The sequence below is a fragment of the Jaculus jaculus genome, chromosome 8, assembly GCF_020740685.1.
Source record: "Jaculus jaculus isolate mJacJac1 chromosome 8, mJacJac1.mat.Y.cur, whole genome shotgun sequence".
In the NCBI taxonomy this organism is placed as follows: Eukaryota; Metazoa; Chordata; class Mammalia; order Rodentia; family Dipodidae; genus Jaculus; species Jaculus jaculus.
The window spans coordinates 40,316,746-40,342,079 of NC_059109.1; the positions used below are offsets into that span (position 1 = coordinate 40,316,746).

General features: G+C 43.4%; 2 protein-coding genes across 3 annotated transcripts in view; one reads left to right on the top strand and one right to left on the bottom strand.

Moving 5' to 3' along the window:
• Window positions 1–952: 952 nt before the first annotated feature.
• On the top strand, window positions 953–18,242 carry Thbs1 (thrombospondin 1). Its single transcript, XM_012949250.2, has 22 exons — window positions 953–1,104; window positions 1,599–1,694; window positions 1,833–2,392; window positions 3,190–3,265; window positions 3,525–3,727; window positions 3,825–3,947; window positions 5,051–5,144; window positions 7,035–7,208; window positions 7,718–7,894; window positions 8,199–8,372; window positions 9,129–9,256; window positions 9,535–9,687; window positions 10,064–10,282; window positions 10,754–10,861; window positions 11,418–11,577; window positions 11,698–11,816; window positions 13,501–13,735; window positions 13,907–14,134; window positions 14,297–14,568; window positions 14,976–15,073; window positions 15,175–15,314; window positions 16,163–18,242. Exons 2-22 carry the CDS (start codon window positions 1,628–1,630, stop codon window positions 16,168–16,170), a joined length of 3,516 nt encoding a protein of 1,171 aa, XP_012804704.2. The 5' UTR covers window positions 953–1,104; window positions 1,599–1,627; the 3' UTR covers window positions 16,171–18,242.
• A 380-nt stretch (window positions 18,243–18,622) lies between these two features.
• Window positions 18,623–25,334, bottom strand: part of Fsip1 (fibrous sheath interacting protein 1) — a 213,365-nt gene continuing 206,653 nt past the window's right edge. For both annotated transcript variants that reach the window (XM_045156922.1, XM_045156921.1), the window contains one exon: window positions 18,623–21,031. In XM_045156922.1, the coding sequence (XP_045012857.1) occupies window positions 20,970–21,031 (62 nt within the window). In that variant the 3' untranslated portion in view covers window positions 18,623–20,969. The remainder of the gene's footprint in view (window positions 21,032–25,334) is intronic.

Here is a 25,334-nt window from a genome sequence, read left to right on the forward strand (position 1 = left end):
CTTGCTTTCGGGAGCCGAAAAAAAAAATGAAAAGAACATTTAGGGAGGGGAAAGTGGGGAATAAAATCAGAGGCAGCGAGTAATTTATTACTCCACGGGGTCTGTTCAGTAAAGAGTTTTAAGACCCTGGGGCCAGATGGTTCTGCACGTTCTCCAAGCAGGAGTCACGTTAAGAAGCACGAGTGGGCACAGAAACTGTTTTTCAAGACACAATTTCAATTTTGACTCGGGGTAACTGGACGGGAGTTGAGTTTCCTTAAAAACTGCACAGCTTAGAAAGCTGGCGCAAAGGGAGTCCCCTCCAAAAGAATACGCACACCACCCCCTAGCGTCAGGCGGAGGAAGCGCAGCGGCGCTTGCAAAGCGCCTTGGCCGGGGAGAGCGAGCGAGCGAGCGAGCCGGCTCGCTACACCGCCCGGTGGGCACCGCTCCGCCTCCCTGGGGGACCGGGATGCGGGGAAGGACCAGGACCTCGGAGTGCCGAGGGCGCGGGGTCCTCTCACTCCGCCAGGATGGATGGATGGATGGGGGGGGGGAGTCAAGAGGCCAAGAGGAAACCCCTCCTCTTTTCTTTTTAAACAAAACGATCTCCATCTCAAAGTGTCCCAGCCTGAGTTAGACCTCCAAAGAGACCCGCTGGTCTGAATGCGCTTCCCCAGGGGTGTCTGGTGGTCGCCAAGGGCTGGTGGCGGCTGGGGACGCGCACGCGCTGGGGGTGGGGCGCGGGGGTACGCTGGAGCCCAGGCGGCGTGGGCGGGCTCGCCTTGCCCCGAGACCCCGGCGGCGCTCGCTTTCGGCTGGAACGGTGCGCGCCAGGGGGGAGGGGAGGAACCCAGACGGCCCCCTCCCCGCTTCCTGCCCGGCCGCCGCCCATTGGCCAGCGGCATCCCCAGGAATGTGAGCGCCCCTTTAAAGGCGCGCGGCTCCCCGGCCCGGCCAGCCACAGCTCCCGAGCCAGCCAGCGCTCCGGGGCTCCAGCGAGCTCTCTCGGCTCAGCCTCCCGAGGCCCGCCGCCTTCCCCCAGCTCCTGTCCTCGGCCGGGAACTCGGCGTCCTCCGTGCCACCGTCGTCACCGCTGCCGACCTCTGCGCCTCATCCACACAGGTAAGTCAACCTCCCAGCCGCCGCCGGGCACCGGGAAGGCCCTGGTCGGCCACCTCTAAACCCCAGCTCGGCATCTCCTACTCCCCCCCCCCCCCCGCATTGCTTGTATTATCTTGTCTCTTATTCTCTCCCTTCTAACCCTGACCATAGTGGAGATCTTTCCATAGGAAGGTGTCCACAGTCAATCTCTCCAGCCCCGGGAGATCTTGAACAGTTAGTTGGTCGAGACACTCCAAGACTTTCACATCCCCTAGGTCTCTTATTCCCTTTGCCCTCTTGATCCGCAAACTGTACGTTTGCTATTCCCTGGAGCCTCCAAGGAAAAGCCCCTGGCCCCTGGCCTTTGTGCCCCTCATGCAGCACCATCGCCTGCCTCCAGACTCTTTACTCCAGCGCTTGTGGGGCCAAAGAGAGATGCCCCTTCCCCCAACACACACCTTTGCCTCCCATCCTGTTTCCCCATCTCTGACCCCAGCCTTCTGTTCTTGCTGCAGGCTCCCTGCCTGGCACAAACCGCTCCACCATGGGGCTGGCCTGGAAACTAGGCGTCCTGTTCCTGCTGCATGTGTGCAGTGGCAACCGCATTCCAGGTGAGTATAGATCTTAGTGGAAGACTCTACCTCCCTTCTGGAGTTCTCCTCTCGTGGCTGAGTTTCTCCCAGAGCCTGTCCCCCCTACCACTAATAACCCAACCAAGAAAACCCACTGTGTCTTACCCTGCCTCACAGAGTCCGGGGGAGACAACAGCGTGTTTGACATCTTCGAACTTACCGGGGCTGCTCGCAAGGGCTCTGGGAGACGACTGGTGAAGGGCCTTGACCCGTCCAGCCCTGCTTTCCGGATCGAGAATGCCAACCTGATACCCCCTGTGCCGGATGACAAGTTCCAAGACCTGGTGGACGCTGTACGAGCGGACAAAGGCTTTGTCCTCCTGGCCTCCATGAGGCAGATGAAGAAGACCCGGGGCACGCTGCTGGCCGTGGAGAAGAAAGACCACTCCGGTCAGGTCTTCAGCGTGGTCTCTAACGGCAAGGCGGGCACCCTGGACCTGAGCCTGAGTGTGCAGGGCAAACAACAAGTGGTGTCCGTGGAGGAAGCTCTCCTGGCCACGGGCCAGTGGAAGAGCATCACGCTGTTCGTGCAGGAAGACAGGGCCCAGCTCTACATAGACTGTGACAAGATGGAGAATGCCGAGCTGGACGTCCCCATCCAGAGCATCTTTACCAGGGACCTGGCCAATGTTGCCAGGCTCCGCATCGCAAAGGGAGGCGTCAATGACAATTTTCAGGTAAGTCCTCTTCTTGGAGCCCTAGTCCGTGGGGTGTTTTGCTGACCAACTAACCTATCACACAGGCTACATGGAGGTAATGGCTAGAAGCCAAGTAGCGGTTCCCAAACTTCAGAAGTTTGACAGGCAGCATCCCTGGGGGGTGGGGCTTGTTAAATACTATACTGCTGCTCCCCCCCTCCCCCTTGCCGGGTTTCAGATTCAGTGGGTGGAGGAAGGGCTTGAGAACTGACATGTCTAACAAGGAGCAGGTGGTGATGCTGGGAGCCTGGGAGAAGTACTTTCAAAACTACTCAGGGAAACAAGAAATGATTTCCCACTAACACTCAGCCTTGTGTAAGCATTAGACAATCCTTACGCACTTAAGAAAACGACTCCTTTCAAATGCACCCCCTGATTTTAATAGATGTTCCCAGTCTCTGGGGTTGAAATACTGGTCATCTGCTGCCTTCTAGAATCTTTGTAACCATGGCTTTGAACTCCCACATCAATTTTTGCACACTGGAGAGTATCATGTCCTGCAGACTTAGTATCAGATTGCATTTCCTTTGTGCCCAAACAGTCCAATAGCTGAGTCCTTTGTGAAGTGCTGAGAACTTGGCAGAAGGCACAATTAACATTTTGACGTTGTTTGACAACTTTATGTTGGTGTGTTATTTTGACTCAATGACCTTAAAATGGCTCTTTTAAACTTCTGGCACACCTCTCATGTGCTTTTCCTAGCATACAGGATGCATCCCCCCCAGCCCTGCCCCACTACCAACATTCTACAAGTAATGTGTGTCCTCTGCCCACAGGGGGTGCTGCAGAATGTGAGGTTTGTCTTTGGCACCACGCCAGAAGACATCCTCAGGAACAAAGGCTGCTCCAGCTGTGAGTATCCCTCTATTTTTATGACATGGAGAATCCTAAATAGTCCACCAGAAACACACAAAGAAATTTAAGCAATAGTGATTATGTGTAACATCCCAAATAGCACAGCTGAGGTATGCCAAAGTAACCTTAAAGGCTATCCTACACAAACACTTCCCCTCTACTTGTACCCGTCATCCCAGATTGAATATATTGTTTTTCAAGGGGCTGCCTGGCAAGGTCATCTGTTGAAGCCTTGCCATTGTGCTTTGTTTCTTAGCTGCTACCAATGTCCTTCTCACCCTTGACAACAATGTGGTGAATGGTTCCAGCCCTGCCATCCGCACTAACTACATTGGCCACAAGACAAAAGACCTGCAAGCCATCTGTGGCATCTCCTGTGATGAGCTGTCTAGCATGGTCCTGGAACTCAGGGGCCTGCGCACCATCGTGACCACACTGCAGGACAGCATCCGCAAAGTGGTTAGTGGCCACTGCTTCCTTCCACCTGCTAGCGCTTGAAGGTTCACCAGATGGCCCCACATGAGGCCAGACTCTAATGTTTATTCTCCTCTTTTAGACGGAAGAGAACCAAGTATTGGCTAGTGAGCTAAGGAGGCCTCCCCTCTGCTATCACAATGGAATTCAGTACAGGAACAATGAGGAATGGACTGTGGATAGTTGCACTGAATGTCACTGTCAGGTAAGAGGCTATCACCAGCTAAAGTGAGGATTGTTGGCATGTATTTGAAGCCAGCATTTCTTGGGAAATATCCAAATGACCACACACGTTTTTATTATGTGCCTTGGCCTGCTACCAAAGTGGGTTTTTTCTTTAACATGCAATTATGCCATATACAAATTCCTCTTTAAACTCTCAGAGGTTTATCAAAGTCTTAATTATACCTGGGGCTAAGTATCTAAGACAACAAATCTTCTTAGACATCTGAATAATACATCTACTTTAGTTCAAAGAACAAGTGTTGAATGTCAGGTAAATAAAACCTGCTTAGACTTCTTTTTCATTTTTCCCAAGACTGATTTGTATTCAGTTCTGGTAGGGAGGTGCTTATGATCCTGTACTGACTGTTGTTCAAATCTCTAGTCCCACACTGTTAAGATGGGTCTGTGTACTGAGCTCTGACAGCCCTGTCTGCTAGTAGGTTTCCACCAGGCCAGGGGCAGGTGAGTTTAAGGTTCATCAAGCAAGATAAAGCTTAATAAACCAGAGTTTGAGAGCCAAACACATTAAATCTCCATTCTTCTCCAATATACTCTAAAGCTGTCTTCTTTTCCCCATAAGAATAAAACATAAAAACTTAAAAGAACTGACTGAAGCTGGCCATACTGGCTCATGCCTTTAATCTCAACACTTGGGAGGTTGAGGTGGGGGATCTCTAAATTCATGGCCAGATTGGGCTACAGAGTGAGTTCCAGGTCAGCCTAGGTAAAAGTGAGACCCTCTCTCAAAACATAAAGCAAACTAACAACAAAAACAAAGAGATACAGAGTTTAAAGTGAGTTCCATTTCAGATGTAGATTTGTCCCTCAATGTTTGTTGATTTCACTTACATAAAATATTTGTGTATAACTTCCACGCCTTCAAAGAACAATAATAAGTAGCCTTGGAACTATATGATTTCAGGAATTGCAAATGCAATAGAGAACAGCTTTTCTATTAAAATCATAACCCTAGAGTATTTATGGGCCTGACTGTGGTAGCTTGGAATGGAAGTATCATGGGATGTAAGCTTTGCTTTGCAATATGCTTAGTAACTTGTATCTTCTTACTCTCTTGCCTTGCAGAACTCAGTTACCATCTGCAAAAAGGTATCCTGCCCCATTATGCCCTGCTCCAATGCCACAGTTCCTGATGGAGAATGCTGCCCACGGTGTTGGCGTAAGTTCCTAAAATGGTATAACCATTCTTTGGTGGCTAGCTCAGTTCCAGTGGCAGCTGGGCACACTGGAGCCCAGCCCCACACCTGGCTCCATCATGCTTCCGCTCAGTTTTTTTGCTGCAGCACCTCGTTTTACTAATAGTTTGTCTGCAGTGTACAGCCAAAAACTCCACTGTGACTAAATCTTAATCACCCATCTATAATGCCATAATCTAGATGGGTGATTAAGAATGGCATAGGCAATAAGGATCTTGGTGGAACTTATCAAATCTGATGCTATGCATTGAGGAGGAGATGGATAAGTAGCAGCAATAGGTTTAAATTGACTGCTTTTAGAACTTGATTTTAGCAGTCAAGAAAAATTGCTTCAAAAATTGGATCAAAATTGGTGCAGGCCTTGGACTGAAACCTATAAATCCCACATGTTTTATCACCAGTGATAGGAAACCTAAGAGAACACCACCAGTTTGAGTTTCATGGCAGTAAAAGGAATTAGACACTATATTGTTGGGTGGCACTCAAGCTGTAGCTTTTGTTACCAGTATAATCACTTTGTTGACAATATTTCATGTAGTAGGCACAAGTCATAAAAGGGATTTGTCATACTAAAATAAGGAAGAAATCATGAAAGTAGCATTGCCCTACACACACACACACACACACACACACACACACACACACACACCCTCTACACACTTGGCCATGGCACACAGTAATCAATCCTGTGGTAGCAGTGCTGGCACTGGAATAGTGTTTTTGTGTATCTGTTTCTGTCCAGTCTCCACCTGTTATGTGAGTTACAGGGAACAAAGCTTGCTGATGAAGACAAGGGGAGTTTTGTACTTGAACTAAGGATTGCTAGGAAAATTTCCAACTGATGGCAAAAGCAAACAACTTCTCTGTCTTCTTTATTTTTATTTTTTTATTATTATTATTTATTTTTGGGTTTTTTTTGAGATAGGGTTTCACTGTAGTCTAGGCTGACTTGGAACTCACTCTGTATTCTCAGGGTGGCCTTGAACTCATGGCGATCCTCCTACCTTTGCCTCCCAAGTGCTGGGATTAAAGGCGTGCACCACCACACCCAGCTCTGTCTTCTGATAGACACATGGTTGTTGTAGTCATGGTGCCTGGGCAGATAGTAAACACACACATTCTCCTCTTGTGAAAATAACTACAGAGAAGGCCCCACATGCCAGGGAGAGAGGAACAAATTGACCTCATGGCCTATTTGGAGCCACAGCCAACAGCAGCCAAGCTGCCTTTAACCACTTGGGCTTTCCCTGACAGAAATGATACCTACCAGCCGCCTAAAATGCCAGCATTCTTGGAAGGCTAAGCCTGGAAATGCCTACCAAAATATTATAAGTCAGTAAAGTGGAACTTGTTTGAAAAGTTCAAAGAGGAGAAAAGACCCAGTAAACAAGAAGGCTGAGCTGAACTGACCAGGAATACCTTCAGTTACTTCAGAGCTGTACCCATCATAACCTGGGATAACCCCCGCCTTCATGTGGCACCGTTGAAACTTTGTACCCTTGGATATTAGGCGGTGGAGGGTTCTTGTGGGTTATACTCTTATGTTCATAGGTAGTAATACTGAGTTCTATACTAAAAATTTGCTGAGAGAGTAGATCTTAAGTCACCATCAGTGAATGTAACTGTGTGAGTTGTGATAGTTGATTAGCTCCCCCCTCCCAATCATTTCACAGTATTCACGTGTGCCCGAGTGTCAGATGTGTACGCTAACAATTCTCATTAATCATACCTCAATAAAGCTAGGAAGAAAAAGAAATATATTGCTTTATAGCAAGTTGAGGGCCCTGAAGAGAGACTCTTAAAGGACAGCTCCTCTTAGTTGGCAGGGACTAACTGACCTCATTCTCCTGTAGCCAGCGACTCTGCGGATGATGGCTGGTCCCCCTGGTCTGAATGGACCTCTTGCTCTGCGACATGTGGCAATGGGATTCAGCAGCGTGGCCGCTCCTGTGACAGCCTCAACAATCGATGTGAAGGCTCCTCAGTGCAGACACGGACCTGCCACATTCAGGAGTGTGACAAAAGATGTGAGCATCTTGGCCACTTGGGGTGGGGAGCCTTGCCCTCTCACTGTCCTCTCAAAGAGCAGCTCCACAGCAGGGAGGGACACTGAGTCCCTGAACTTCTGGATCTGAGTCACAGTTGCACCCCTGACCTCTGCACCCTTGAGTGTGACCTTTCCCAAGGCGGCTCCTCATCTGCAACTTGGGGACAGTAACCATTCTTGATGAGGTCATTTTAGGCATTTTATTTAGATAATGCACATAAAACAGCAGAGAACTGGGCTCATGCTAAGCACCCTGATATGTTGGGCTATTGATAGAAGCCTACAAAGACAGCTAAATATTATCTTTCCTGTGATAAAAAAGATTCTCTGTTTTCATTGGAGCATGTGGTAACAGCCAGTTCCTACCACACACTGGGCTTAGCTGCAATTGACCATGTGCTAGAATTACTTCTGTCTGTTCCTTGGGAGGGTTTCTAGGTGACCACCTTCAGGCCAGCACTATTTTTGACCTTCAGCTTTGTACTTCAGTTAAACAGGATGGTGGCTGGAGCCACTGGTCCCCATGGTCTTCTTGTTCCGTGACATGTGGTGATGGTGTGATCACAAGGATCCGGCTGTGCAACTCCCCCAGCCCCCAGATGAATGGGAAGCCATGTGAAGGAGAAGCTCGGGAGACCAAGGCCTGCAAGAAAGATGCCTGCCCCAGTAAGTGAGAGTCTGACCATAGGGCTGTATGGGGGAGGCTACTGTGCCCTGCTGGCTGCCTGGTATCTGCAACCTCCAGTCCAGTGGGTCAGAGCAGGGAGGTTTATTTATCAGAGAAACAAACAAATAGTCCTGTTGTTCAGCAGGTTCTTTTAATGAAAAACAGAAGGAACACCAACTTGCCCTCTTCCCAAACATGGACCAGGGCAGCAGACATTTTTAACGGGCTTAGGACAAACTTCTGTGACAGCCAAGGCATTTGAAAACTGATCTGAATTTTTACATGTGATTCATTTTCTTACAGTCAATGGAGGCTGGGGACCCTGGTCACCATGGGACATCTGTTCTGTCACATGTGGAGGAGGAGTGCAGAAACGTAGCCGGCTATGCAACAACCCCACGCCTCAGTTTGGAGGCAAAGACTGCTTTGGTGATGTGACGGAAAACCAAATATGCAACAAGCAAGACTGTCCAATTGGTGAGTCACACAGCCAGAGATAAAATCAGAATTTGCAGGTGGGCTGGGGGATTCATTATGATTGGTCCTAATGGCTTGACTAGTGTAAGGGTACGGGTAGACAGTTATTGGTAACAGAGACCCCACATTGTCTTATTTGGTGTCATTTTTTAAAAAGTTATTTGTTCAATTGAGAAAAAGAGAGGCAGATAAAGAGAGTGAAAATGGATGCACCACTGAAAATGAACTTCAGATACATGCACTAACTTGTGTATCTGGCATATGTATGTACTTGGGAATAGAACCTGGGTCCTTAGGCTTCTTTGGCAAGCACCTTAACTGCTAAGCCACCACCCCACCCCTTTAGTGTCATGTTTTTTTAATTTTTGTCATTTATTTATTTATTTATTTATTTGAGAGTGACAGAGAGAGAGAAAGACAGATAGAGGGAGAGAGAGAGAATGGGCGAGCCAGGGCTTCCAGCCACTGCAAACGAACTCCAGATGCGTGCGCCCCCTTGTGCATCTGGCTAACATGGGACCTGGGGAACCAAGCCTCGAACCGGGGTCCTTAGGCTTCACAGCGCTTAACCGCTAAGCCATCTCTCCAACCCATTTTTTTTTAATTTTTTGTTCATTTTTTATTAATTTATTTGAGAGTGACAGACAGAGAGAAAGACAGATAGAGGGAGAGAGAGAGAATAGTATCATTTTTAAGTAACACTTGCAACATCAGCAGCTTAGATCAACCACTTACCTTTCTCTCACCTTGTATCAGATGGATGCCTGTCCAATCCTTGCTTTGCCGGGGCCAAGTGTACTAGCTATCCTGATGGCAGCTGGAAATGTGGTGCTTGCCCACCTGGTTACAGTGGAGATGGCATCCAGTGCAAAGATGTCAATGAGGTAAGCAACTAGTGGCTCTGAGTTATAAGATCTAGAAAAGCCCCATCCCCAACTCTTTTTTTTTTGTTTTTTGTTTTTTGTTTTTTTGAGGTAGGGTCTCACTCTAGCTTAGGCTGACCTGGAATTCACTATGGAGTCTCAGGGTGGCCTCAAACTCATAGTGATCCTCCTACCTCTGCCTCCCAACTGCTGGGATTAAAGGCGTGCACCACCGCGCCCAGCTCCTGTCCTCAACTCTGAAAGCTGCATTTACCAGACATGATTGATTTCTCCTGTAGTGCCAAGAAGTTCCGGACGCCTGCTTCAACCACAACGGAGAGCACAGGTGTAAGAACACTGACCCTGGCTACAACTGCCTGCCCTGCCCACCACGCTTCACTGGCACACAGCCCTTTGGCCGGGGTATCGAACACGCCATGGCCAACAAACAGGTACAGTGGATTGGAAGAGTGGAACTAGAGGGCTGTCCAAACAACTGAGCAAACAAGGAAGGCAGTGAATGCACTTTAGAAGCGTGACTAAATTGCCACCACATTTGAAAATGCCACCCCAAAAGAAACTGTAAGCAGACAGGCTTGTGCATGCCATCTTGTATGTGCTAAGCACTTTCAAGAAAACTAAATGGAAAGCAGCATTTGCCAATAACCTAGATCCTCAGAGATAACGAGAAGGGACAATAGAAACCCATCTGCCTTCAGAGTGGGCCTGTGTCTACTTGGAGATGCTAGGGACCTGGACTTTTCCGTGCCCATGGCATCTGATTCCTCTCAAAGGCTCTGTGTTCACACTGGGATGTCGTACCTTCAGGTGTGCAAGCCCCGCAACCCCTGCACAGATGGGACGCATGACTGCAACAAGAACGCGAAGTGCAACTACCTGGGCCATTACAGCGACCCCATGTACCGCTGCGAGTGCAAGCCCGGCTATGCTGGCAACGGCATCATCTGTGGGGAGGACACAGACCTTGACGGCTGGCCCAACGAGAACCTGGTGTGTGTGGCCAACGCCACTTACCACTGCAAAAAGGTACGGCCAGCTTCCTCCGCGTGCCTCCCCTTCAGAAACAAGCCAAGGGATTTTCAATGAGGAAAGTTTGAATAAGTGCAACTGCAAGATTAAATCTTGCAGAGGCAGAAGAGCATTAATTCTCATTAGTGTGAAAACACTTGGTACCAAGATTACACACAGGGCAGACTCTTTGGGCAATTGTCTCATTGTTGATTTTTTTTGTTGTTGTTGTTCAAAAAAATTGCCCACTGTTCTGCCAAGTCCCAGCAGGGTAATATATGACTTGTATACACAGGACCTGCACACCCTAAGCATTTGTATAAAATTCTGAACATATAATCAAGAAAATGCTTCGTTAGTTTGCCTTACCGTAAAACATAGATATTATTACAGAGCAGCGACCCTTGGCTGTTTGGAATGTTCTGGTGCAACCCTTTGTTGCGTGCTGCAAGGGAATGCTGACTATACTTGTCGTGTGGTTTTTCCTAGGACAACTGCCCCAACCTTCCCAACTCCGGGCAGGAAGACTACGACAAGGATGGAATTGGTGATGCCTGTGATGATGACGATGACAATGACAAAATTCCAGATGATAGGGTAAAAACAAAGTCCTCTCTATTCCTCCTTAACTTTCGTGATTCAACAATAGCTTGAAACACTTTAGGATTCAAGAATGTTATGATATGATAGCAAAATATATACCAAATTGATATGTGTGGTAATTAGAAATTGTTCACTGTGCCTCAGTAGTTTGAGGATATAGATGTTGTCAAGAGAATGTCTTACATGAAAGTTTATTTTTTCATCATGATCCTTCCCATTTTGAGATAGAAACTGTAATATATACAGAAATGACATCCTGTTCCCCAGATGCTCAGATGTCATATCTAAATTACAGTGAAGTTTACTTAGGGTATACTGAGAACTGAGACAATGAGGGTGCATTGTGTGTCTCACTTGTGGCCAGGAGGAATCCATTTTCCATCATTATGTCCTGCCTTTTGATTCTACATACAGATTACTCAATTGGCATATCCACTAAGTATACAATATCACAGCTATTTGAGGATTTATGCATACTGTGCATATGGTTTGGGGCTTCACCTCATTTCTTGGGCAACACTGTAAAGTGCTCCATTTCTCTTCTTTGCAGGACAACTGTCCATTCCATTACAACCCAGCCCAGTATGACTATGACAGAGATGATGTGGGAGACCGCTGTGACAATTGTCCCTACAACCACAACCCAGACCAGGCAGACACAGACAACAACGGGGAGGGAGACGCCTGTGCTGCAGACATCGACGGAGATGGTAAGGGCTCCCCAACACATGCATGGCTTCCTCTTTCTTCATTGGCTGTTAGTGTGTAAGTCAGGTGACAAACTTATGGCTGGAGACTTCAGCTGCTTTCTGCCCCCATGCTCTCTGCAGGAATCCTCAATGAACGAGACAATTGCCAGTACGTGTACAATGTGGACCAGAGGGATACTGACATGGATGGGGTTGGAGATCAGTGTGACAACTGCCCCCTGGAACACAACCCGGACCAGGTAGGGGGACTCCTTTCAGAAGCTGTTGGAAGGGTTCTGTTGTCGCCTTTACTGGGCCTTTAAAACAAAAAGTTTAGCACACTTCAGACTCTTGCATGACCACAGCACTTGGTGTTCTCAGAACCCATGCTCATGTTCTTGTGTGGATAGTTTGCATGAAATGAGCCCTTTGCAAGGAGTCCATAGACTTCAGTGTGAAGGTCTTATAACTTGTATCTTGTCTTCAATCTATTTACTACCATTGTCAACATACAATACATAGAACAATGACCTATGACTGACAGCCCTGCACTAACAATCGTATGTAAAACTGAGGAAAACAACATCCAGAAGCAAAATAAACACCTATTCTCATGGTTAGTAATATAATCTAGCTACTGAGAAGTCATCAGACTAAAATATTTACAAAATCTAGAGAAAGTCCTGTTTTTACACCCTCCAGAAGTACCCAGCGTCATAAACATCCTCACTGACCCATGTTAGGGGATGCCACAAAGGACGTTAATACACGTTCTCCTGTCTGAAAGCATGTTTCTTTTGTGTCATTGCCCATTATTATTTTCTGTGGATGAAAGTTAAATGTTTTTTTTAAAAAATGATTGTTCTGAATGTTTAGAAATTAACTTTTAAATGAAAACATTTAAAATAGTACAGAAATGAGAAACCTGGCTTCTCCCTAATATTTGATTTTATAAACCTGTGTCGAGCAAAAAGCAACAAGGAAAATGGCTTTGAGGCCATTATGAGAAATGGTTCACTGGCCAGGGATCAAGTGACATTGAGAATTGTCTATTTTGAGACTGGGTGAACCAGAAGTTAAACATTTCAACATCATATCACTTTAATTTTATAACCACATTCAGGCATCATCTAAAAGTCTTGGGCAAAGAGCATAAATACTGGTAAGCCGGGTGTGGTGGCACATGCCTTTAATCCCAGCAGCACTTAGGAGGCAGAGGTAGGCAAATCACCGTGAGTTCTACATAGTTAATTCCAGGTCAGCCTGAGCCAGAGTAAGACCCTACCTCAAAAAAAAAAAGAAAAAAAAAAAAAGAATTCTACTTTTTATAAAAGTCCCTAAGCAACTTGCATATGTTATACAGTAAATTCTTGGGGAAAATCTGTTTTAACTCATATCTCAAGCCAGGCATGGTGGCGCATGCCTTTAATTCCAGCACTTGGGAGGCAGAGGTAGGAGGCCACCCTGAGACTACATAGTGAATTCCAGGTCAGCCTGAACCAAAGTGAGACCCTATCTCGCAAAACCAAAAAAAAAAAAAAAAAACTCATTTCTCATGCACATGCCCAGACAGTGTGCACAAAAAGTGATACCCTATTTCCACAATTTCATGACCTAGAGGAGAAGCTGATATGTCTGCCATTTTGCAACTCAAACTTCAGTGGAAAACTACAAATGTACCTCAAAGGATTTCACTTGACATTAATAAATAAGCAGCTAATATAAAAACAAGGATCAGGAAAAAAAGCCTTTTAAGGTTTTGATTGCTAATATGAGTATCTTTTTGTAGTATAGAAATAAACATGAATCTCACTGGCCATATCAAACAGGAGAATTTTCCCTGCTATGGGGACACTAATATCATCTTTAACATCAGTGCTAATATTATCTTTAACATTAGTGAGTTCTGCTTTGATTTACTCTTCACTTGTACCTTTCTTCCAGCTTGACTCTGACTCAGACCGCATAGGAGATACCTGTGACAACAATCAGGACATTGATGAAGATGGTCACCAAAACAACCTGGACAACTGTCCCTATGTGCCCAATGCCAACCAGGCAGACCATGACAAAGATGGCAAAGGAGATGCCTGTGATCATGATGATGACAATGATGGCATTCCTGATGACAGAGACAATTGCAGGCTGGTGCCAAATCCTGACCAGAAGGACTCTGATGGTGAGTCAGTGAGGCCACTTTTTAACTAACTGACCATGGCCATCCAAATGGAGGAAATAGAAACAAATAGGACAGAATGAAGAAATATCAATTTTGACAGGAGAGTGAGTTTCTCACCCAGTCACAACAGCATTTCTGATTTGCATTGAACTCTTGCCCTTCTGACTTTAGGTGATGGCCGAGGTGATGCCTGCAAAGATGACTTTGACCATGACAATGTACCAGACATTGATGACATCTGTCCTGAGAATGTTGACATCAGTGAGACTGATTTCCGCCGATTCCAGATGATTCCTCTAGATCCCAAAGGGACATCTCAAAATGACCCTAACTGGGTTGTACGCCATCAGGGTAAAGAACTTGTCCAGACGGTCAACTGTGATCCTGGACTTGCTGTAGGTGAGTAGAGCGTTCTCAGACCGAGAGACAAAAGTATACATGGGAAAGAAGCAAATATAAAATCTTTCAGTTGAGCCTGTGGCTGTGATCACTGAGGGTGTCTAGGAGTATAACAGCCCTGTGAAAACTAGTTTCTAATGTGCCTTGGGCCTTGTCTTCCAGGTTATGATGAGTTTAATGCTGTGGACTTCAGTGGAACTTTCTTCATCAACACCGAGAGGGATGATGACTATGCTGGATTTGTGTTTGGCTACCAGTCCAGCAGCCGCTTCTACGTTGTTATGTGGAAGCAAGTCACCCAGTCCTACTGGGACACCAACCCCACCAGGGCTCAAGGATACTCAGGACTCTCTGTGAAAGTTGTGAACTCCACCACAGGGCCTGGCGAGCACCTGAGGAATGCCCTGTGGCACACAGGAAACACCCCTGGCCAGGTACGAAGCCACACCCTGTAGAAGAGAGTTGATATGCACTTGGTGAGCACTGCGACACAGTGCTTTTTAATAGGGAGTCTTGGCTCTAACTTTCCCAGCATCCCCAGACATGCCATTCAGTTCTGCTTTGCAAAATCCTAAAATGATGTGCTGGCAAGTCAAGTTCACTCTGTGCATGAGTTACTCTAAGTCCAAAGGCATCTTCAGCCTCTTCAGACAAAACCTCCCTGTCTCTCTGTCTCTGTCGCTCTCTGCTTTGTGTTCATGGAATGATGTATAGATGGCAAATAAGGGAAGCACTGAGAAAAGCACTATGCTGCTCTCTCCAACTCTAAGTCAGCTTGTGGAACAAAACATAGGCCCCCCAGTCAGGCTGTGTTAACCTGTTCCTGTCCTCTTAACTTCAGGTGCGGACCCTGTGGCATGACCCCCGACACATAGGCTGGAAAGATTTTACTGCCTACAGATGGCGTCTTAGCCACAGACCAAAGACAGGTTTCATTAGGTAAGATTAATAACTAAATTTCACTACCAGTCATATGGACAGAATAAAAAAACAAAACCGAAGAGAAGCAGTATCGCAAATGAATTTTTTCCCCTCTGCAGAGTCGTGATGTATGAAGGGAAGAAAATCATGGCTGACTCAGGACCCATCTATGACAAAACCTATGCTGGTGGTAGGCTGGGACTGTTTGTCTTCTCTCAAGAGATGGTGTTCTTCTCTGACCTGAAGTACGAATGTCGAGGTATGGGCAATACTGCAGTGAATGTACAGTTATATGCCTAATTCAGAATAATACCAAGAATGCCAGTTATGGGGGAGTCTGGTCTAAAGACTGTCTTAAAGAGATGGTTATTTACATTTAGCTTTTGAAGATACAATGGTAAAAATTAAACAGTGTCCGTGAGCTGGGGCTAATGAAATCCTAAGTCCTTCCCAACATTACCAACAGTATTCACTTACTTAGAAGTCTGTGGACTATCACGGAAAAGGCAAACTGTAAATAAATGGCTGTTGCAGGGTAGACCTTGTTAGTCCTTTGAGTTATAGTCTTATATGTTTAGCTTTTACATTCCACTTAGGATTTTATTCATGCCATCACAGTACAAGCTGTCTTTCAGAATCCCAATACACAGAAAGGGAAAGTGGAATTTTTCACTATTAACTTGAGATTTTCACCTCCATTTTTCCACTCACTATTTACTTCTGTTCTTTCTGGGTCCAGCATTGGACCTACCACAAAATATGTGCTATATAAATGCTGAGCCAAGATCTGATGCCTATAAGACCAAAGATCAAAGCCATCAGGCAGAAAGAAAGAAGTGGCTATTACTTGTGGCATGTTTAATCTGAATTTTAAAAAGGAAACTCCCTAAACTTTAACACTAATGACCTTGGGAGATATAACTTGAGTCTTATGTCCATCTCCCAGCGTCAGTGTCAGCTAAGAAAATAGACTATTAGGAAGCTTGAACAACCTTACGTCATGCCTTTGCCCCTGTCAAAGCAGAGCAATCACTGAGTTGTTAATCTGTTAAGATTAGATGACTGTGTCATTCGTTTTGTTTATATATTTGTTTGTTTGTTGAACAGATTCCTAATCTTCAGCCGTTAATCAGAGTACTGATCATAACCAGTGATTGCACCTTCTGGAACCAAGGGCTTGAGAACCCTCCCAGATCACCTCTCCTCACCTGCCTTTCTTCTCTGCTTGCATCTGTGTGGACTAGAGCACTTGACCTGCCTCAAGAAAATGAAGTTTCCCAACACAGACTCAGCCTTCAGTCTCTAATGAATGAGAAAGCGTCTTTCAAGAATATAAACAATTTACTTTGGTTTACTTTTGCTTTTGCAAAAGTATCGATTTGCTTTCCATTGGAAAGGTGCCCATTCTCCCTGCTTTCCTCAGAGAGCAGAGTGCTCTCGGGAGGTCATCTCTGAGCAGTGGACTCGGAAACATTTTCAGGCATGTCAGAGAAGGGAGGACTCACTAGAGTTAGCAAGCAAAGCACCCCTGACATGGGCCCTCAAGAATAGGAGCCACGGCCAGAGCACTAGGAAGGATGCATACCCAAGAGACAATTGTATGAAGAAAATATGGAGGAGCTGTTACTTATTCCATACTAAATCATTTTCAGGGGACTCAAAGACTCTTGCTGGATTTCATGATGCTGACCAGTGTTAGCTGATTAACCCACAGTAACAGACACTTAAGTAAACAGAGAAGGCAGGGAGAGCCTGGCTTCCGGTCTGCCTCTGCCCCTCACATATCACCTGCATTGGCCAGAATAGGGGTCAGATGTGGGAAACTGTGCTGGTTGCCCTTGCCTCCTGGTCACATTGGAATTGTTGATTTATTCATCACATACCTTGTGCAGATGTAGCAGGAAAGTAGGGAAACCTACCATCTCAGTGAGCTCTGGCTACCTCCCTCAGCAGGGGCAGCCATGCTTCTATTTTTATGGTTAGAAAGGCACAAAAATTTACTGTCAACCTAACAAAAACATTCCTTTTCTTTTTTCTTCAATTATCATGGAGTTCTCCAATTCTTCTGTTTGTTTGTTTGACAAACACTTTAATTATGTAAAATATTTATTTTTTACCTATTCTGGTGGATCTGTCTGAAGGATTGTTCATGGACCCAGGAGGAAGCGTAAGACTATCCATCATCTTTGTTATGAGTCTTCATGACTGTAAGATTGTAAATACAGATTATTTATTAACTCTGTTCTACCTGGAATTAGATTGCATATGGAAAACGTTTGTGAGCAGGTAGCTGAGAATGGTCAGCAAAATCTCTTCAACGCCAGGGCATGGAAAGCCAGTGAACCAGCTGCTTTCCCCTTTGTGCTTAGAATGAATGATTTGGAATTATTTGGCTTTTACTGTTGTTGTTGTTGTTTTTGTTGTTCCTTTGTTTTGTTTTTTCTTTTTAAGTTGAATTAGTTGGATGTGCATTTGCAAGTGTTACCCATTGCAAAGAAAATCATTAGACCTCTAATGCTATTTTACCCCACTCCTTGTGCCTAGTTCCAGGGAGCAGAAAAGCATATACACCTATTTTTTATTTTCATTTTTCCAAAAGAGAAAAAGAATGACAAAGGTGAAACTTATATACAGATATTACCTCATTTGTTGTGTGACTGAGTAAAGAATTTGTGGATCAAGTAGAAGGAGTTTAAGTTTCTAACAACCTTAATGCTACTGTAGTACCTAAAAAGTCAATGTTGTACATAGTATAAAAATTCTTTGAAGAAAGTATTCCCAAAAAGGAAATAGCATTTAAATGTTAAATACCGCTTCTGAAAGTTGTTTGTTCTTTCATCTTGTATACCATGGCTTTATTTTTATAAATTATTTTCTCATTGCCATTGGAATAGATATCTCAGATTATGTAGATATGCTATTTAAATAATTTATCAGGAAATACTGCCTGTAGAGTTAGTATTTCTATTTTTATATGTTTGCACACTGAATTGAAGAAATGTTGGTTTTTCTTGTTTTGACTTGTGTTATTGCTTTTTACTCCCCAGTTTTTACTATTTGCCAATACCCTTTTCTAGAAATGTGCTTTTTTGTACACATTTTTATCCATTTTACATTCTAAAGCAGTGTAACTTGTATATTACTGTTTCTTATGTACAAGGAACAACAATAAACCATATAAAATTTATATTTATACTTACTGCACTTATGTTTATTTTGTTCTCTATTGACTTGATATTATGAGACATCAGTTTACACCAACATAACTTACATGAAACAGAATTACAGCAAATAATATTCACAGTTGCTATATTTACAAAAGCTGAGTTGCTCAAGGCTGGGCTTGGACTGTACACTTGCTAGATTTGTGGACTAATTTTTAAAAGTCTACTATATTAAAAACATAAAATAGAAAAGCTCCCTAAGTCATGAGTCTCAAAAGAGCACAATTTAAAAAAAATTATTTTACCTTATTTGAGAGTGTGAGAAAAAGGCAGTGAGAGGGAGAATAAGAGAATGGGTGTACCAGGGCCTTCAGCCACTGCAAATAAACTCCAGCACCACCTAGTGCATCTGGCATATGTAGCTACTGGGGAATGGAACCTGGGTCCTTAAGCTTCACAGGCAAATGAATACCTTAGCCACTAAGCTACCTCTTTATCCCCACAACTTAATATTTTATTAATATGGAGTTTCATGCTCCAAATTCTTCTCAACCCCATTTGTTTCTTAAAAATAATAGTAACAAAGGCAAGGACAGCTGTGCAGCACATGTAACTGCAGCTCTGTTCTGTGACCTGAGTGACAGGCAACTTCATCATCCAGGCAATGAGGAGCAGCCCACAAAGAAAGTGTGTGAGGGATGAGTTTTCTTGGAGAAGTTGAGTCATACCCTAAAGATACTACCTCTTGAAGAATGAACAATGGCTGTTGTTTAAAAACAGATAAATGTGAAATTTGAAAGGCATGCTTAAATTTGTGTGTGTGAAATAATTCTGTGAAGACCATGTTATAATAAGCAGAATCTGGGTGCTGGATGGGTTGATCATGAACATGAAATATAGTTAATTTCCAGTTTTAATAAACAGATCAAAGAAGAAATCCTGTCAGTAAGTCAAGGGTCTGGCTTTGCAGTCTATAAAACACTAGAAAGAACTAGCTGAGATAGAATCTGTCTCCCTTGTTGAGTTTTTATTCTAAAATCATTTCACTGGGTAACACGGTGACATACAGCTAGTAATTGCCAAATCACTTTATAGACCAAAATGAAGGTACAAGAACTAAGTAGTGCTGAAAGTAATTACTTAAAACATGCCATCATTCCCTTTAAGAGTATTTCAACATGTAAATTCTCTTTGGGTAAGAATTATAATTATTTTTTAGCAAAACTGTGAAAAACTCATGGAGAATAAAAAGATGAGACAGTAAAGTTGGCTGAGAACAAGCACTTTCAACCCAGGCATGTTTCACTTCACCAAGGGACTGTGACCTTCAAATCAATGGGTGGTACTGGAATAAAAGCCTTGTTAAAAATTAAAATCACATCATCAAGATGATAGCTTTCTCCTCCTACAGGAGTTTATTGTCATGTGTTTTGGGACAGTTGGATTGAAGGGCAATAAATGGGTCCTGTGAGAATTTACAGCTAAGGTGGTGCTGGTAGTTTATTCTTAAAAGAGTCCTGTGTAGAAAGGCTACATTCTAAGCCCTAAATTCATCCCTAAGGTGAATAAGCTCTTGCTTGCTCTTTAATACTTTTTGTGTTGAGTACACTGTAGCTTAGAGGGAGCCTTAAAAAATGGTTTAATAAGACTACCTTCTTTCTAAGCCAGAGCAGTTTATAGTTTGGCTTGGTCTGGTCTGGTATAGTTGGTTTGATCTGCTAATCTGATCTAGTTTGGTCTGGTCTAGCTTGATCTGGGTGGTTTGATTTTAATATGGAGACTTCATGTTAAATTACATTGAAAACTCGGTCTATCAGCCCTTTCAGTTGAAATTCTATGGAATGATGTAATCTTTTTTAGTTAAAAAAAATTCATTGTTGACAATCATTTTCTTCCTTTTACTTATCTAAATTCTTTAGCAGAAAGGTTCACCATGCCCCAAAGACAATTTGCAGAAGCACAGTGTAGAGTCACAAGCCACATCTGTCACTTTTCCTTGTCCCTATCCTCTCCCTTATTTGTGTATCTATCTCTCCCTTCCTCCCACTTTCATAGTCATACCTCACTGATGACTACAGCATTGATGTAGACAGCTTAGGGCCCTCTGAAAGGTTAATAATGGCTCCACTTCATCCCACTCCAAATTCCCACCCATATTACCTCTGCCTTCTGATTGTTACCACCCAAATGCATTTACTCTGGTCATCTGGCTTGCACAGCAAGCTCTTTTAACCAGGAAGCCATCCTCCCAGCTCCATTTTCTTTTAGTGTGTTTCAAATGAAGATTTCATGCATGCTAAAAGGTCCAAACTCTGATGGAACAGAACAAACTGAAAGTAATAAATCATCAAGCTCTAACTTAAGAAAAGTACTATCACTCACAAGAAAACAGACTTCATATTAACAAACACTTGATAGGTACAAAGAAGGAAAAGCAAGCCAGAGTGACCACATTCTGTCTAAATTATAATAAAGTTCAAACACATAAAAGCAAATAGAGAACAATGTGCTACAATGTTGATTTTTATAAACTAGCCTGATAGGCATTTCTAAATTTCCCAGGAATTTCAATAAACAAAAATCATTGAACATTTATACCCCAAGTTCCAACAACATCAAAGAAATTAATCAACAAGAAGAGAATTAGAATGTTAATATCATTATTTGAAAGAGTGAAAGATATTTACTGAATACAATGAATTTAAAACCCAAATGTAATTCAGATGAATTTTTAACTTTAAGAGCACACCCTAACAAGTCCTTGCGTTAGAGTCTTTACATTCTTGTGTTACATCTTCAGTCTCCTGTTCATCTGCACAGAAAATAACCACAGTTATTATACAATCATAAATGTGCATGCAGTTAAGAAAAATAAATTGGCCTATTAAACATCAAATCCTCTTACACATAATACAATAATCACATCTTTACTTAATATTTATTGACTACAAGGTTTACAAGAAAGTTAAAGCATATGTCTTCACTGAAGAAGGTGACAGTCCAGAGAGATGTCTGAGGTTTTGAGAGGTTAAAGGATTATAGATTTATGTATGATATTAAACTTACTTGTTGATATTCTACTAAGTTTCTGAGGAATAGCCTGAAACCAAAAGGAATATTACATGTAAAGTAGATGACAGCTGATTGCTCTTGTCTCTTAAAAAAAAAAAAAACAGAGATTGTAGCACTAATAGAAATATTTTTTCTACCTTTAGAGAGAAGATTAGCAGAAAAGGAAGAACTGACAAGTGAATCAAATAAAAAGAAACCAGTTTTAAAAAGGAGAAACATGTGGAATGTAAAATGGTACAGTGTCTCTGGGAAAATAGTCTGCCAGTTCCCTGAAAGATTACTAGGCCTGGAAATTGCACTCCTAGGTATATGCCCCAAACAAATAAAAACATAGCTCCCTACAAAATTTGTATCCAAAAAAATCAGTAATATATGTCATAGCTAAAAAGTAGAAAAGGCCCAAATGCTCATCAAATGATACAGATAAATAAGATGTGCTACTTTGTATAAGAGAATAATAAGCTAGGCATGGTGGTGCATGCCTTTAATCTCTGCACTCAGGAGGCAGAGGTAGGAGGATCACTGTGAGTTCGAGGTCAGCCTGAGAATACATAATGAATTCCAGCTCAGTCTAGACTAGAGAGAGAGCCTACCTTGAAAAACCAAAAATAAAAAAGAAGATTATTCAACAAAAAAATGGAGTACTGACACATGTACCACTGAAAATCTTAAAAACATTGTTATATGCAAAGAAATTTAGTCGCAAGAAGCTGTGTATGCTATGAGTCCACTTACAGTAAATATTAAAACTAGACAACAGAAACTATAGAAATGTAGTGTTATTGTCCAAACATAGAAAATAAAGACTGAACAAGATGTAGGGTAGGCTGGGACAGATGAGAAATAGACCACAATATCATATCAATGTGATGAGGAATGGGGTGTCAGAGCCCCATGCCTTGGTAGATATAATTCACCCTTTGTAGAATGCTCTATTTGCCACTCGGTACATGACCATTCATCCATATATGTGATCTCCCATCTCCTCAGTGTCCAACATTGCCTCTCTAATGTCACCTGTGAACTTTGTCCAGAAGCTATTGCACTTGTCACACCCTACTGTGATCATGAGTGCTTATTTTCATCCATAGACTGTGAAATACTTCAGCAGGGTGACTGAAACCTACTCACTTGACATCCTAGGCCAGTGGTCCTCAACCAGGAGAAAGTTTTCTCCTCAGTGAAGGTTTGGCAATGTCTGAAGACATTTTGCTGGTCATGACTGTCATCTACTGAATAGAGGCCAGGTACTCTTAAGTATCCCATAATCCACAGGACAGCCCCCATAACAACAAAATGTCCAGCTCTAAATGTCAGCAATGCTAAGGGTGAAGTCTCATGTTCTAGAAAACAGAAAAACATGCAAAACATAGTCGAAGCTCATTAAATGTTTGTGTGCAGATATGTGGATGACAGAATGAATATGGGTGGTTGGGTGGGTAGATGGATGGATGTCAGGTGGATGACAAATAAATCCACTGAAGGAAATCAGCTGGAACTCTGAAGCAGTCATTTAAAGCACAATAAACTTTCATATTATGGGTTGGAAATTGAGATGTCTCTAAGCCCAGAAAGTAGATCCAGGAGGTGGCCATGTTCACAGGGAGAGGGCCTGCCCCTTCTAAAGGGAGCACTAATTCGGGTTTGCTGCCTTATCAAAAATGCCAGAAAGCTATACTTTTACAGTGAATATTTTGATTTAATATTAAATTCCATCTAGGTCAACCAAGTCCAATCACTGAACTAACTGTCACATGTGAGTTTTCTCATCTGATCCTTACTGCAATTGTGTAGGAAACTAAGGCCACCTGTGTCAGTCAACTTCTTCTTGCTATAATGCAAGAATATTTAGAGGCTACCAACTTAGAGAAACATGGGAAACAATTTTGCTGATGATCCTGCAGGTTTCAATCCAAAACCTCACTCCATAAGCCAGGAAGTAGAGGAGGAGAAATGAACCTATAAGCTCCTTTGAGGGCTGTCACAGGAAACTTTTCCCCTGGGAAGATGCAGACACACGTCTTCATCCTAAACAGGGCTCAGATGGCAGACCAAAGTACAATTACATCAATACCAGTTCAATGAGCCAATGAGTTTATTGGGGTGGGGAGTCACTTAGAGCATACAAAAACGTGGGGCCCCCAACACAGCCACTATGATGGAGATTCCTGTGTCAAAATTATTCCTCAGATGCTCCTCCCTCAGCCTGGGGGTGAGGGCTTAGAGAGCATGAGACCCCAAAGCAACACTTCAACTGGGCTCACTATGTCAAGATTATCCCCATGGATGCTCCTCCCTCAGCCTGGGGATGAAAGCTTTCTTAACAGAACATGAAGACGCCAGAGACCCCACCTCAGTGGAGCTCATTGTTCTTTTCCTCTCTCTATCCTCTCTATCCCCCCTGAGGTCATGAGATCGTGTGCATTATTGTATACAGCTGGCACAGAGGGCCTGACTCTCAGGTGAGGGTCTCATGACCCTCCTCACACCTTCTGTTGTGAGTTGGCCCAGCTGCTTTTGATAAAGCTGGTAACAGTTGTTTACACCTTTCAATGTGGAGCAAATTTTCCATACAACAAGGGCACACCCTCATTGATACAAGGACCCAAGTCTCACCTCCTAAATGCTACACCACATTTCAGTAGAGCCACATTGGGATCAAGAATTTAACACGTGGGCATTAGAAAGACATTCAACACTCAAATTATAGCACATTTAATATTACAGATGAAGAAACCAAGGTAGAGATAAAAGAAAAGATAAGTAACTCCTCTAAGATCACCATCCAGGAGCTACACAAGGACTCAAAGCCAGATCCATCCTTCCCAAGCCTATGTCCAATTGCAGGCCACACCACCCTAGTAGGGAGCACCCAGCCTCCCTCTGAGAGTTTGGACCCAAGTTTCTGACCCTGTTGCTCACCTGAACTCTACTCATTTTATTATGAGCAACTGATTTGCTTTTTGGTGCTATATTCTCAGCTTCCATTTAAACTGGTCAGGCATCCCAGGACATTAAACATTTAGATGTAAGACCAAGATGTTCCCAAGCAAGAGAGCTTGTTGCCCTAGTTTTCATTTAGGGTGTTATTTTTATTTTTTTGTATTATTTTTAAATAAAGTTTTTGAATATATTTCATTTATTTATTTGAGAGGAAGAGAGAGAATGATAATGGGCATACCAGGATCTTTTGTCACTGCAAATAAACTCCAGATGTATATGACATACTGTGTATCTGGCTTTACATTGATACTAGAGAAGCAAATCCAGGCTGGCAGGCTTTGAAAACAAGTGTTTTTAACTGCTGAGCCATCTCCCATGCCCAGTGTGTTATTTTTAAACAATAATCACAACAAAAGCCTTATAGGACTCACCATTATACCTATTATTAAATGCTTCTAAGAGTGTTGTTTACTAAATAGGTACCAGGAAAAATTCCTCTTTGTTTTTCTTAAGTAATTAGTGGAATTCTGGTCCTCTACCTTACCATACAACTGAGTTTGTGTCCTTCATTGACTTATCTACTTTGTTACTTGTTTTCCATATTTTCCTCTTTTTTATATCAATCTCTGCTGGTAACTAAGTAAAGTGGTTCTGTGGAAAAGTAACTACTGTACATCCATAGGCTTTGTTTGATGACCTGGATGATTGCTCTGCAGTGTCAGTTCTCTCAGAGATAAGCCTGTTGGGTTGAGGTGAAACACACACCCTAAACATGGCAGTGCCATTCCATGGGCTGGGAGCCTGAACTTCAGTGAATCAAGAGGAGAAAGCAAGCTGAGCACGAGCACACACCTCCCTGTGCTTCCTCACCATGACACAATGCGACTAAGCTAGCTCAGGCTCCTGCCATCACGCTGCCATGCCTTCCCCACCATTATGGGGTTTACCTCCTCAAACTGTGAGCCAAATGAAACCTTCTCTCCTTGAGTTGTTTCTTTATCAGGTATTTTGGGGATGGCAACAAGAAAAGTAACTGATACAACAACTATAAAACAAATCCTTATTTTCCATATCATAAATTATTTGATGCTTCATCTGGC